This window comes from Varanus komodoensis, unplaced genomic scaffold, assembly GCF_004798865.1.
Source record: "Varanus komodoensis strain SLA01 unplaced genomic scaffold, ASM479886v1 scaffold85, whole genome shotgun sequence".
NCBI lineage: Eukaryota > Metazoa > Chordata > Lepidosauria > Squamata > Varanidae > Varanus > Varanus komodoensis.
Window position 1 is genome coordinate 517595 of NW_025336543.1, and position 16340 is coordinate 533934.

Genomic DNA, 16340 nt, shown 5'->3' on the forward strand with positions numbered 1-16340 from the left:
ACTGTCATTTAACCAGCTATTAAGGGAGAAATTTACTGAAAGATGCTGCATTCACTACAGAATCAACTTGTTTTGACAAACAGCTCTCTGTAGGTATGGCACTGATGCAATCACAGGTATAGTCCAACACTATAATCTTAATCTCAGTACTAACAATACCACAGTTGCAAAAATATAACAAAACTTTTCCATGTAACCACAAACACAAATCTACTTTGCTAAATTCTCTATTTTCTATAATATCCACAGTATAACATTCATACTTAAAGCATACTCAAAGGATAGATGCATAACTTCCTCTTGAGAACCTCCAGAATTACTTAAAGTTTCCATAACTTTTTAAGACGATTTGACAAATTGTTGGAGGGGAACAACAGAGAGCAACCCTGTCTTACTGTGAGCAAGCTCACATGCTTGTGTGGGCTACAATTCTGACCTGTTAGGGAAGATACAACTTGAGAGTCCATGGTTCAGACATAGTGCCCCATGATATTCTGATTGAGAAACTGAGGAGTTTTGAGATAGACAAATGTCCTGTCCGATGGATTAGGACATGGTTGACTGACCAAAAGCAGAGGGTAACCATTAGTGGGGAATCATCAGGATGGTGGCCAGTGACAAGCTCTGTCCTGGGGCGGATCCTGTTTAATCTTTTCATCAATGACATGGAAGAAGGGGTGAATAGTCTGCTGATCAAATTCACAGACAGCACTAAAACCGGGGCAGTGGCCACAACTAAGGAGCAGGTACTCCAGATCCAAAAGGATCTGGACGGACTATGGAAGTGGGCAGGAGACAACAGGATGGCATTCAATGTGGATAAGTGCAAGGTCTTGCACTTGGAGCAAAGGAATGGGTGTCCTAAGTATAGGTCAGGGGACAAATGGCTGAAGAGCAGCACTTGTGAAAGGGATCTCAGGGTGCTGGTTGACTGCAGGCTAAACATGAGTCAGCAGTGTGATGCGGTGGTCAAGAGGGCAAACTCCACCCTTGGTTGCATAGCCAGAAGTGTGACTTTTAGATCGAGAGAGGTATTACTACCACCCTATATGACTCTGCTGCGTCCACAACTGGAGTATTGTGTTCAGTTTTGGACCCCTCATTACAGGAAGGATATAGCCAAGTTAGAGTCAGTGCAGTGTAGGGCCACAATGTTGGTGGTCAGTTTGCAGGGAAAGCTGTATGAGATGAGGGTGAGGGAACTGGTTCTTTTCAGCCTCGAGAAGAGGAGACTCAGAAGGGATCTGTTGGCAACATACAGGTATGTGAGGGGGTGTCACATGGAGATGGGTAGAGACCTGTTGCCTGCAGAGGAGGGCAAGACGCACTCCAACAGAGCAAAGCTCAGGGAACCAAGGTTCAATTTAGATGCACTTCCTGACAGATAGGACCCCAAGGGTATGGAATGGGCTTCCACGGGAGGTGGTTGAGGCCCCATTGGTGAGGGTGTTCAAGGATAGGCTACACATGCACATGGTGGGCATGTCGTGAGCAGATTTGGCTGGAGCCTGGGGGTCAGACTAGATGGCCCACGAGGACCCTTCTGATTCACTCTGTTTCTATGTTTCTAAAGAACATGGTCAACTTTCAACATGTTTTAGGGAATTCATCGATTTACATGCAGTTATAACAACCAGAACATATATTGCAAGGGCTTAGTTTCATGATTAATTGGTTTAGTATTTACGATCAAATCTTTTCAAAGCATTGAGAGGACATTAAGGATTGCAGAACAACAATCTGATTTTTTGGTTGCACAAATATATGTTTATTATTAACCATTCCACTGAAGTACAGGCAATCCCTGGGTTATGAATGTCCAAGTTATGAACCTCTGTATTCATGAGTGAACTGCCATAAAGCCTACTAATTGAAAAATCGAGTTAAAGACTAATTCTTTTTAGTAATAATTGTGGGAACTTTTGGAGTTTTGCAGCCTACTGTGGAAAACTGTTACCACCACAGAGACAGAGGAAGCACAAGGGGAGAGAGCGAAGTTGCCAAAGCGTGCCTTCTTGCTCTGCCTATCTGGAGGGGGAAATCTCTCAGACATTTCTTTGGTGCAAAGAGGAGACACTGGTGAGAGAAAAGGAGAGTAGGAAATAAGAACATAGGAATGTAATGAATGAAGAAGAGACATGCTGGATCAGATCAAGGCTCGAGGGGAGAGGGGGAGAAGCAATTCAATATATGTATAGGTCAACACTATTAAGAATTAAGCTTGGGGGGGCACTAGAAATATTCACCATTTTCCACTTTTGCGGGGGTACAGCATCCCTGATCCCCATGAATGTGAAGGGCTGATTGTAAATGGAAGTGTTAAGTGTTTTATATGTATAGAAATGTAAAATATATGCACATAACTAAGTCAAACATTTGGCTTACTCATGCTAAATACAACCCACACATGCATGATCCAACTTACATACACATTCATCTTAATGATGTACTCTGGAATGGAACTTGTTCATAACTTGTTCAAATATGCTATAGAGGTACAGGGCAGACAATGGCAACTCCCAGCCATGGCCTCCATGGCTTACAAACATACAGTTGTACAAGTCAAAAGCTTTCATTAGTTGGGAATGGCATTGCAGAATAAACAGCAAGGGACTTATGGTGGGTGAAGGTGTGAGAGGCCAGAAAAGTTTCCCTAGGATAATGAACCAATTTGGAAGAGAAAACTATTGCAAAATTGTACTGTATATGAGTCTGCATGCTTTCCAAAGACACATTAGCATAAGCTGTTTTCATATCCAAAGAAATACATTATTTAGTGACTTGAACATGTTAATATCTCTAAAATTATTATCCAGATAGTCAGAGAAAATCTAAAATATACAGATGATCAAATATGGAGCTTCAGCTTAGGAAATATGATGAATCCTTCTGCAACGGTATGATAATACCACATCCATAGTATCTTACTGTTGGGAGTACAAGAGACCTACTGCAGTGTATATACATTTTAATTTTACCCTACTCTTTTTCATAAGGTGACAGTATTTGTATCCAAGAAAGTTGGATCTTTGTCCCTTAAAGGTACAGAAAGGGAAATATCATTTAAAGGGACATTACACAGGGATAAGATAGTGTAGATACTGAATAAAGGGGAATGCAGGAAAATTAAGATGTCAAGTATTCCTTTATCACAGCAGAATTCTGAAAATAAAATGTTCTATTTTTCTCAGTAAGATAATATTGTTCATCACTTACTAATGTAATTGCAACTATAAGCAATCACCATGCTGATTTACAAAATCATATGGAAGTCTACTCAGAAGTAAATCCCACTGATTTCAATAAGGCTTATGGCCAGGGCTGTGGTTCTAAACTTTAACTGAATAGCTTACAAACTGTTTTGTTCATTTGTCATTAGAGCCTGTGGTTTATATTTTTTTTTCTGTATTTCAACATATGTTTAAAAAAAATGCATGTACAACGATTACTTATACATGTAATTTAAGGATAATACCATTCATCTGATGAAGCAGACCATGGTCCATGAAAACTCATGCCATAGTAAATGTATTAGTATCTAAAGAAACAGAAGACTCTTGGATATTTTTTGCTGAGGCAGATTAACACAGATGTTCCTCTGGAATTATTAATATTAATAATTATAATCTACATTATCTTGGATAGAGCATTGCTACCTGTTACTCTGGGGAGATCTGAAGATACACAAAAGGACTATCAATACACCTGCTATGTTCATGCTGGAAGAAAGAGAGGACTGATTTTTTTTTTAATTCCCTGGAGTTGCTTCTTTGTACAAATTTCCTCCCATGGATTTAAAGTAGAAACTACTGGTGTTAATCTGCTGCTGGTGCGGGGACCTTTCTGTGATCTGTGGTCCTGTGCCCCAGCATCTCTCCCTCTGCACCAATATTTGGAGTTCCAGCATCAGAGATGAAATGGAGATAGAGCTTTCTGCTATAGCTAGAAAGGAGATTCCAAGGTTGGATCTCCATATCTAAGGGTACAACTGCCTCTCCACCCTCAGGGGGGTGTTCTTCCAGGGACTGTAGGAATACAGCTTTAAGGATTCAACACAACATGAAAGAACAGGTAGAAAGGAAAAAAGAAAAAAATCAACACAAGAATGGACAATTATTGCTTGGTTTTGAACATCTGGACTAACAACGTATTTAATAAAATAACCAAGAATCACACTTGCAATTCCATAAACCAACATGGTGATCCAAGATGGACATACTGAAAGAAACTGAAGAAATTGAGACATCAAAATTATTATTTACAATCTACTCTTTGGTACCATTAATAATTTAGAATCTGAGGCAGTTTACAACTTTTATTTAAAAAGCATATGGGTTGACATTAAAATAATGAAAGTAAATAGTTGTGGAGGTCTGGTGTTGGCTGGAACTCACTCCATAAATGAATGGTTCAGTAAACAAAATGTGTTAGCTGCTTTCAGAGGCCTCACAGGCTACAGTACTTGTTTACACTGATAACAGGTGTAGAATATTTATTCTACAGAAGTGTCTGATTCAGAAGCACATCATGGTGCAAGCCCAAAGAAGGGAAGCCAAAACTGTTGTCATCTTCTGGATGCATAGAGACATCTCTGTGCCTTCAGGCTGCATTGGTGCCTCAGAACCAAGAGGGACTGACATATTTTGGAAAAGAAAATTATAATTTAAAGATGTATACATACAATGGTTAAATACCTCAGCCAGTCGCACTGAAGGGCCATTATTAGTTTAAGTTACCCTCACAGAACTTCAGATTCTGATCTCAGAGATTGCACTGAAAAGCATATCCTTCAACTTGAGAACAACTACCTTCAGCCTTAGGTTGGCCCTGAAATATCATTCCAGTATTAAAAACTAATTATGGCACCATGCTTTGGGACAAATGGGAAGGTTTGCATGATCTGTTGGTGAATTCTGATTTCCTCATATCTCTGGGGCTTCAGAACAAGAAATAGCTTTTGGGCATATGAAACAAGAATGGCTCATCAAATTTTCCTCCTTGTAGCCTTCTCCTTGCAGTCCTTCAATTTGCTAATTGCTCAAAGATTTGCAGTGCATAGATGCATGGCAAATTTAGACAGTGATCTTGCAAGTGTGAAAGCACATCCATGGATCAGTATACTATGGCAATCTTTATTTTTTGAAAAAAGATTGCAAGATTTATTATCATCATGTTATAGCAAAATAGCAGCAGCAGCAGCAAAATGTTGAAACAGCTCTTTCTATGGGACTCTTGAGCAGTGCTTTTTGGTAAAAAAAAAAAAAAGTGCCGGTACTCACGTTGCCGGCAGTAAGCGCGCGACCCCACACACACACTCCGCGAGCAGCGTCCCAAGCCGAGAGCAGCGCCCTCACTATCTCACTGTCAGATAGCAGACACAAAAGCAGCCTGCAGGCACTATGTTAATTGATGTTTGCTGCTAATCTGCTACGATTCAAAATCACCTCGTAAAATCCATTGGAAAAAAAGGTGCGTTCTATGACAAAAAAAGCCCTGCTCTTGAGATTATAAAGTATAGGCCTAATGCCAAAGGTATTACATCAGTTGCTGCCACATTTTGCTTCCCTTCACACAAAATACTATAATAAAGCACCAGCTAATTTCCAAAACAACTTTTTCAGACAAGCCTCAAAACAAAACCACAGAGGATGAATTCATAGAAGTTTATATGATCATGAAAGTAAAGGAAAAATCAGCTTCCTACCTAATAAGATATGTCATCAACACAGATTAATTTATAACTAATGGAAAAATAATCTAGCTCAAACATATTTTCTACAATTACTCCACTTTTAGTTTCTTTCAAATGCTATCATATCTATGTTACACACTATAGCATGTTTCTCTACAAAAATGGTCCTTGTTCCAATCAGTGAATATCTGGCATAATACTGCCAAAGATAAGCACCTTTAAATTCCCTTGTTTTTACTTGCAGATGTGCAGTATAATTTTCTTTCTTAATGTAAGGCACAGTCTATTCACTGGGACTTACTTCCAGATAAGTGTATATAAGATTTGAGGCTTAAGTACATGCATAAGGCTCAATCCTAAACATACTTATCAGCTGTATCAGCTACAGTGAACACAGTGGGACTTGAGTACACATGCTTAGAATTGTGCTGTAATTCTGTCACTGAAATCAGAAGGATTTAAGATAATACGTTAACCTATTACTCATAAATGCTAGAATAATTACCAATAAAGTCTGATGTGAATTCCACATTAGGAGATGCTGGAATTAATCATTCTTTTCAGTCCCTGATAAGCATGCAACATGTGTAGTCTTGATACAGTGTTTGCACTTATGATTAGACTTGAATGTTAGACATGTTACGTTAGCATACATTTGTAGCAGACAATTTCATAAATATATTTCCATTACAGGGTGATGGCAGAATGGGCCCTCAATCTAGATTCATGTTGGGGAACATGTGGCCTTCCAGATACTGATGGAGATCAACTCCCATCAGCGGTGAGAGAAGATGGAAGTTGCAGTCCAACAACATATGAAGGGCCACATGTTCTCCATTCCAGATGCATGTAGCATGGACTGTACACTTTGCTGGCTGCTTGTCTCTTCCCTCCCCTTCAAAGCCCTCCTCTGGGTTCTACTGGCATATCAGCATGTCAACTGGTTACTCAAAACAAGTCATTTTTAGCATGGCAGTAAAGCTGTAGAACTCTCCGCCTCTGAGCCTATTCATCTGAAATTTGGCAGACCCGATCCCTTAGAAGGGACAGTGATGCCTACATTCCTCGTCTACCTCTGTCATTGGCAGTTCTCTCCCTATCAAAAAATGAAGAGGTCTACCACAAAAAACTCTGCATCCTTTTGTCTGAAATTTGGCATGTTCAATTCTCTCACAGGAAACTGTGTCTGAGATTTCTATCAAACTCAGACAAACAAGTTTTAATTGTTGGTTGAGTTCTAATGATACTCCAAGGGAAGCACAAAGCTTTGGGTTTCTGAAATGACATTTAGATTCAGCCCCAAGCTGAACTAGATAGCCTATAAATTGCCCAAGTTGTATCTGGCTGTTTTCTAAATCACCAAATTGGCATCCAAATGGAATCTTGAGGTTGGTGCACATCCCCAGGAGAAATACTAGAAAAAAAGAAAGGCAGGCAGCCAGCCAGTGATACTTCTTCCTAAGTAGGGAATTAAGGTACATGGTAGCAATCTGTTCTCCTGGTTTAAATGTTTGCAAAATCAAAAGTACAGGTACAGTAATCTGAAAATTGCAATGCTTGAGATGCTACATGCACTGTCCTAGTGGTTCCTCTTTATGGAGTAATAGAACAAGTTGAAGCTGGGGTGCAAATAAAATAAAATAAAAAGATCTTGGAAAAACAAAGCCTCGATCAGAGCATGCTCTGATTTGCAATCATTTTTAGTATCACTTTCCCTGACTCATGCAGCTGCAATGACCTGTTCCAGTTTATTTTCTTCAAGTGTTAGCACTGGTTATACCAATACCTCCCAGAACATAAATCAGAATTAATATGCTTCAATGCTTTCTTTAGATGCATACTAGGTGATCAAAGAGACGTGTTGATAACCTTTTGGAATTATCAGCCATTTCGCAACTTTGCAGCTGGAAAGTGGTGCTTTAGAAAGACCTTGCTGAGGAATAAGCATGGTGTTCAGTTCTTTCGATCTTCATCTGGTGCCAATATAGATATTAGTCACAATAAACAGTTGCCTTATTGAATTTCATGCAAGATGGCAGCTATTCCTACTGTCTTTTTAATTTATTTATAGCATTGTCCCTCCTTTGTGACATACAGAAAGTGCTGTATGTTTTTTATCTCTAATATTATTATTACATTAAGCAATTATCAAAATGTTTAATGTACACAGTTTGGGATATTTTCTCCCTTAGCAGCCACAAAATCACAAGATAACCAAAAATATTTAATATTCTCTATATAGAAATAACTTTCATGTACAGAATCTAATAATGCTAATCGAATAATATAAATCATACTTGTATGCTTTGTATAAATTAATATGCCAGATCTAATTCTGCTTCCCAATTATATACTCACAGTATAAGGTTAATACAGATTAGAATCCCCCTTCCCTCAAACCTAAATTGAAAAGATGGAGGAAATGCATAATACTATGCATTTTATTGCATCTTTATTTCAGTAATGCTTGTAAAAACATAAAATGTAGGCCCGTATTATTTTTCTGACATTGTAGATGGATTCATGAGGTTGAAAGAGTGTTATGACTTAAGATACCTACCAAGCATATGTTTCAGACAAAATTTGAATGAGAGATGACCAGACTCACATCTCATGCACTTTACCATTTAATTAGTTCCATCATCACTCTGTAACAAATTTGACAGTATTACTGAGTGTTTGAAGCCTGACATATATCTATTAAGTAATTATGAATATATTCTGTTGATCTATGAAAAGACAACACAACTCTTCTAGTTCAAGAATTATGTATTATTATAGGCCTTTCTCTTACAGCAAATAGTCTATCATTTTTATCTTATTTTATCCCCTTAACAATTTTATGAAGTTAGTCCAGCTGATAAACTTGTTCAAGGCCAACCCACTCCATTATATGGACCTAATGCTATAATTCTTTATATCCCTAATATTATTACTTAGTTATTTTGAAACCAGGCTTACATCAACAGCACTGACTATAGGCCTGACTACCTAGGCCTAGAATAAATAATTACAAGAAAAACAGAAGGAGTAATCCATACTTCTACAGGAAACACTTTTATTTTAAGGAAAAATAATAAGAGGGGTAATCCACTGATTCCCGTTATACAATACAATTCATACAAAGCCTGGATCAACCTCCTCTAATTTTGTACTTTGGGGTGTAATGCATGCTGATAGTTCAATATATTTTATTTAAAAGTCACTCTGAGAATTTCTATAAAGTGAATCTGTTGACACCACTTTCCAGAAAGTTCAAAAGAAAAGAAAAAAATGAGTAACAGAAAATGTTATTGTCACCTTCACATTCTGTTCCATAGATGCCAGAAACATCTGGCTGGCTGCTGCCAGAAACAGAATATCAACTTTCATCTGATTCAGCAAGGCAAGTTTTATTGAAATGGGTGAGGGAAAGTAATTTTTGGAAGAGCTTCCTTCCTCTGCAGCAAAATCACACTCCATGTGTATTATAAATTATGAAGTTGCTAGCGGAGAGGTGCAACAGGGCTGGTGGGGAAGCACATGCACTATCTAATTGTGGTGGACCATGAAAAGGTATTCACCCAAGACGCACAAGACAATCAAGCTGTAATCATGTTCCATCCACCCATTCAGAAAGAAAGCAATGAAAAAAAGAAGCATTGCTTTCACTCCTAATTAGCTTTGCTTACTTCCAATACCATGATGTCATGGCATTCTCTTTCACATCAGACACAACTACTATATGATCCTTAGTCTGACAGCATAATGTATGAATTAATGAGAAAAGAAACCCTAACAAAGCACCATGGAACGTTGCCAGAGCTGCATATTAGGTTGCAAAAAGATACAGCTATTTGGATAGGTGGTTGGTGGTAAGTTATAGAAGAATTTGGCCCACTTCAAAGCAGATATGAACATTTAGTTCAACTCTAATTCTTTAAGAATAGTAGGGTTACTGGAAGGAACTAAGAAAATATGTATTTCAGTTATAGTTATGCCTGACAACCTATTCTTTTTCAAAAACAAGTCTACAGTCTTGAAAATGGAGAAAAAGAGATAGGTAACCCCCAAAAGGGAACACATTTTAAAAAGGAATGAGATTTTATGGTTTTCTTTGATATATTTTTCATGGGTAATAAGCATAAAAGCTGAAATCACATATTGATATAGCCTTGCTATATAATTTTTATTTTTAATGTATTGTGCACACATTAATGAACACTCATTTTCTGGAAGATTTGATATGGAAGAACAGTAAGTCTGGATTGTTATGAACTGCCCAGAGAGCAGTGGGATGGTATAGAATAAAATAATAATTTACAGCTGAGTGGAGATTTGAACTCCCCACTCTCAGTCTACCACTGTAATTGTTGCACTGCACTGGCTGTATCATACTTTAAAAATAATCTGTAACAACAATTATGAAAACATATAATCTTTAATGTCTGCTTTTATTCCCTCTTAATTTCCCAGCACTCAACACTTCCTCCACCCCCCACCAAAAGAAAAAACCACAAGTTAGCATGGACTTGACTCTCGGCAGCATGGATTAAAGTTGTCCTTGCCAATTAAATCAATTAAAGGTTGCTTGTGAAACAGACACAGAGTTTTTTCTAGAAGAATTCTCGGCCTGAACACAAAGGAATTTCAGTATGGAAGCATGCTTTATTACACTTCATTTGTTGCTTGCAATCCTGTCAGGTTGCTACATCCACAAGGAACCAATGTCATCAGTCCAATCCGACTTCCCCATTCCCCTACCCTTTGTAACATTCAGGGATCTTAGCTTTCCCTCAGCTTAATGGCACAATTATGTTCTAAATAATACCCTACATTCTGGCTTATTAGTTACCTATTGCTAGTTACCTAATCTGCATGTTTTATCCTGTCAGAATACAGTTTTAATACTCATCCATATGTGCATGAGAATGATAAATGATCATGCATAGTAATACCCCAGCCCCAATTTTTAAAAGATCAGCCTGGGGAAGGCTGAATAACTGTTTTCATTGGCATCACTCAAAGATCAAAATTATGACAAGAAGTCCATCACAGTTTTTGTTATTGGGTGTAATAAATAAATAGTGTTATCTCTCAAAAGAAAAATCCCTATGGTATAGAGGTTTTTTTACCTGTAAAATACAGTGGTACCTTGGCTCACGAACTTAATCTGTTTCACAACTCTGGTCGTGACCCAAATTGGTTGTGACCCAAGTCAAATTTCCCCATAAAGTTCAATGTAAATAAGGTTAATCTGTTCCGTAACCAGTTTTTTTTAATCTCAAAAATTTGAAATAAAGTGACAAAGAACTAAGTAACAAAGAACAACAAAGATCGTGGCCATCTCCCGCCCTGAGCATGGGCACGATCGCGGTCACACTCATGCAGGGAAGATGGGCACAATGTCACCCAATGTGGAGTTTGCGACCAGAGGCAATTTTTTTCCTGAAATTTCTGTTTGCGACCCGATTTGGTCATGGACTGAGGCGTTCGTGAGGCGAGGTACCACTGTATATCAGCTGGATTGTTTGCATGTTACAAGGCTGTGGGTTTGATTCTACATAAAAATTCTTGTGCTAGTGCCAGAAGACCCCAGGGAGCTGCAGGGCTAGTATGGGATCTTTTAAAGCAATACACATGTTTGTTGCTTTAAAGACTCATGGCTGCGGTCTGAACTCCCCCACCAATAGCAAGTCAGGGAGAAATGCCTAGGCTAGAACCCTTCTCTCATTTTTTTAGCTTTCTATGAACAGGGAAGTAGGTTTATTTTTAATATCGGGGGGGAGGGGGTATAAGGTCATGCAAGTCACTACTTCATCCCAAGTATTACTGTCTAGGGAAAGTTTTTTCATGTGATCTGCCAAGGACCAAACAAGACGAAAAAGCTTGAGAACAATGCCTGGAATTCTCATGCTAATGGGCTGTTATCTTTAATATGGCAAATGCAGTCATGGGAGAGGAATGCTGTGTCCATGTGGGTGCATGCACATTTGTGTGTGTGTGTGTGTGTGTGTGGGGAGGGGGTATTTGGATTATTACAACAACACTGAAAAGGAAGGTTTAGCCCAATTCCTATTTTTTTCAGTTAAAATAATCTCCATATGGAAGCTGTTCTTTGCCCTAATGTTTTAATTGTATTTTGTTCAATTGTATCCTAAGACTCAACCTTTTCATCTACATAAGATAGAAATTTGGAGCAATATTTTGCTGTAAAGTCATTCAGCTGCAACCTTTACTGATCTTGGGTGATCATATGTCCACACAATGTAAAATTAACGTGATTGTTTTCTTTATGATGCTGCATCGCACCACAGAGGCAACTTATTTGCCTCTCACCCACTAAATGTTTGTTATATTAGTGCAAGATATACTGATAGCCAATCACCCCAAATGTATAGAGCTTATTATAAATTCAGTCTGATTATCTGTTTGGGAATTTTAGGACAGGACAGAATGAAAGTAGAGGTATTTATTTATGCCAAAACAGGAATATACATACAGGAATAATTTTTAAAAAGCAGTCCTAAAAAACACATTAGGCAAGCCAATGAGTTTGTGCAACCAGGCAGGATTAATTTATTTTAGCAAGAAGCTGATGCAGATGAAATTTAACAAGTCAGTACTGTGTGTGGGTGTACCAGACTGTCCCACCCAGTCATCAAGAAAGAGGGCTTTAAAAAGATTGTTCCATGTTTTCCCTTTGTCAGGGAACATGTGAAGCCAGCTTTTGACCTCCATCAGTACAATATGTAACCAGTTTTTTAAAAAATCTGATGTCATAATTTAAATAACACAAATAAGAATTTACTCAGACAAAGGGTTTAAAGCTATGATTATTTTTAAGAATTAAAGTGGTAATATAAAACTTTAGGGTTATACCTGTCACTGTCCTTCTACCAGCAGAACAGACACTACTGGTGGGTCTAATTTCCCCTCCCAAAGTACCATCCCCAGGATCTGTTCCATAGGGTTGATAACCCTCAGGAGCAGGTTTTGGCTGGACGCAAACAAACAAAATAGAGAAATATAGGGTATTTATGTTCAGTTGCAGAAAGAGCAGTAAGTCCATTGAATGATAGGTAGTGGGTGTTTACCCTTCCAGGCTTGGTGCATGAGTCTCCTTGCAATTGGTAGGCTCTCCACACCCATGTTGTTGTCCATCTGTTAATCCTCACTTCACAAGACAATAATTTCTAAGGACATGAATACCTGTAATTCTCACAGGTTTTTCAAAAACTGAATTTATTCAGGCAGAAACCTCCAGTCAAAAAAAGCAACTATGCTACATCATATGCTTCAGTGACACATTGTTTGCATTACAACAACCAGCATCTAGCAGAGCAAGACATTTTCTTTTTAACCAGCTTCTGTGGTGTTCAATATAAACAAAATTTCACATTCTGTTGACTTGACCTCAATTTTAAATCAATAGAAATAGCATATATGGAAGCTGAAACAACTTTTCATTAATTAGAGTCTACAGAGCATTTCAATTCTCAATTCCATTCTTCTCCAGCATACCGAACATCTATCTTATTACATTCCAAAAACATTTATAGACAATTATTGTAGGCTAAGCTTCCAGTAAAAACATAATAGATTCCTTCAACAATATAGGAGGTGCTGAAGTACTACTTATTGTTGATGTCTCAAAGACAGACACCAAAGCTGTTATGAATTTATTGCCACCCTGCACGTTGATTAGTAGCATCTACTAAAACTATAAATCCCACTATCAACTGAATGCCTTTACAAAGAATACTTTCTATTTTCAGATCAGGGTTCCCCCATAAATTTAATTTAACATGAGAATATGTACAGAAAAGGGCAACTAAAATGATCAAGGAGATGAAACAACTTCCTTAAAAGGAAAAGTTACAGAAGCTTAAATTGCTTAGCTTAGAAAAAGGCAAGTGAGGGGAAACATGACAGAGGTGCACAGAACTTACGTGTGGCATGTAAAAACTGGATAAAGAAATATTTTCTCCCTTTTTCATCATATTAGAACCCAGATTTATCCTATGAAGCTGACTAGTGGAAGACTGAGGACAGATAAAATGGTAATTTATTATGTGCTATTGTATTTCATTGTATTTTATCGTGTTGTAAGCCGCCCCGAGGTTTCGGCAAGGGGCGGCATAGAAATGTTATAATAATAATAATAATAATAATAATAATAATAATAATAATAAGAAATACTTCTTCAGAGAGTGCACAGCTAAACTATGAAATATCCTTCTACAAGATGTAGTCACCAATTTAATGACTTTAAAGGGGGCTTAACAAATTTATGTAGGATAAGGCTATCAATGATTACTAGTCCTGATAGTGATATACTTCCTTTAATATTAGAGGCAGTATGCCTATGTACACTAGTTGTTGAGAAACACAGGTAGATGGGGGTCCTGTTGCACTCATGTGCTGCTTGTGCATTTCTCATGATCTGCCACTGTGTAAACAAAAGTCTGGACTAGAAACACAAAAGATTAGATAAACCTGTCATCAGATTCTGCCCAGCAATTCTTATATTCTTAAGACACCACATTATATGCCATATCACTCTACAGCTGACATTACACGTGCAGATTATTACATGTTTATTGTTTACAAAGTTTAAAATTAAAAATGCATCACAAAAACCATTTACACACAAATATATAGACAGAAAGCACACAGAGATACACATATATCTACAGTAATTTTAAACAATCTACAGTAAGAAAGATCCAGGACATAACTAAAACCTCATCATATGCTGGCAAATGATGATAATGTTGGTGCCAGGCAAGCCTCATCAGAGAAATAATTCCATAATTGCAGGGGTGGGGGAATCATTGACAAGACCCTTTTTCTTTTTGCTGCCTTCTGGGCCTCTCTCAAAGGAGGCACTTGGCTGAGCACATTGGAGGAGGCACCCGGGTTTCAAGGAAGGGGTCTTTCCTTGGGCCTTTTTTGAACCAAAAGAAAATTCTAATCCATTTTCACAAAATTCCTGTGGAAAGCCAAATTTTTCTGAAGTCACAACCATAAGCTGCCAATCTAATTTGTCAAATGCTTTTCCACACCAAATATAAAAAGCAACCAAATCTTTTATTTTAGTAAAAATAAGTGACTGGATATAATACAAAACTTAAAATTATTTGCATCCTGCACTTGACAAATAAAACCTCCTTGATCAGGATGCATGAATATATGTTTCATATAATAAATACTGCTAATATTTAGCATTCACATTGATTAAAGAAATTTGTCTATAATTCACACAGTCAGTATGATCTTTCCAGGCTTTGAAATAACAAAAATATAATCTTAAAATAATGCTGGTAAAGATCTTGATTCAAGCCCCTTACAATAAATCAGGAAAAAGTCATTATTATGATTACGTATTCATTTTATGTTGTTTAAAATTGATCTGTTATACTTCCTAGAGATTGCTTCATCAGACATGCTCTGTATAACAACTCTGATCTTAGAAAAGTCCCTCTTTTTCTCTTACTGTATCACATACTGGATTCTTTTTTTCTTTAAGTGTTTGATGGAAATGGTAACCTGCTTTACATTTCATTCAGAACTCCTTGATCAATATTTGTTTTTATCACAAACAATAACAGTAAGAAGTCAAAAAGAGATACTGTGAAGTTTACTTACTAGGAACTCCAGATACCAGTCGTAAGGGACGTAATACTCGGAAAGCCCGAAGTGCTTTAACATCAAATCCGGCACCTTTGCCTCCCATTGAATTTACCCCATCTGCTTTGGTTGCTTGTTCTAAAATTGCACTAAAAAGCCTGTAAGTGGAGGTAGAAAGAAGAAAGAAGGAATACATTAGTAGACTGCATGGCTCAAAATAAAAAAAGACTTTGCTATGTTACATATTTCATATACTGCATATGACACAAAAAAAGAAGCTTTGTTTCCATCAAAGATATAGAGGCTAATTTTAGTGTATAATGAGTTCCTCCTGTTGCTGAAAAAAAATGTTACCCGAGGAATTTCAAATCTTGACCTTAACATCTTTCAGGCTCCTGTCCTAATTTTAAAGAAATAAATGTTTCACATAACTAGAACTGCCATGAGAATTTCTCCTAAAGTAAATTTCAAAGTAGATATGGAATTTCTTCCTCCAATGATATTTCAGAACCATTGGGAAGTGGGAGAATTGTTCTTCAGTAAAGCTGACAAAATTCCTTGATTGGTGGGATGTTCAGACACCTACATGTGGGAAAGAGACATGCAAAGGCAGCTAAGCAAATATTTACATATAAAAATAAAGAGCAAGTCACTGCTTGTATCAATGGACTCTCTGTGCAAATCCTGGACCATTGTCAGATGGTTAGAGTAAAATTAGCTAGGGGCATAGGAAATCTATTAGCAATTTTTTTTGCCTAAAAGTAGGTGCAGATTGGGTGTAATTCTTGAAGTCCCTATTACATTTGAGAGGATATATACATTCACTTTTATTTATTTAAAGTATTTATATGCCATCCCATTGCAAAAGCCTCTTGAAATTTTACAGGGTGAGGGAATTGGAAGAGATAAATTGGAGGAAAGGGTAAGAAAATATGCTTAAAAGTCAGTACTCCAGAATCACTAGTGCAATCCAAAAGTCCTCCAGAGCAGCTGTTTTTAAGTAAAGAAAAAGGTGTTGAGGAAATCTAATCACTGA

The 16340-nt window shown here is 37.4% G+C and overlaps 1 protein-coding gene across 25 annotated transcripts in view; it reads right to left on the bottom strand.

Annotated features, from left to right (window-relative positions):
- CACNA1C (calcium voltage-gated channel subunit alpha1 C) overlaps positions 1-16340 on the bottom strand; it is a 536805-nt gene that overhangs the window by 188751 nt on the left and 331714 nt on the right. For all 25 annotated transcript variants that reach the window (XM_044416974.1, XM_044416973.1, XM_044416952.1 and 22 more), the window contains one exon: positions 15323-15462. In XM_044416974.1, the coding sequence (XP_044272909.1) occupies positions 15323-15462 (140 nt within the window). The remainder of the gene's footprint in view (positions 1-15322; positions 15463-16340) is intronic.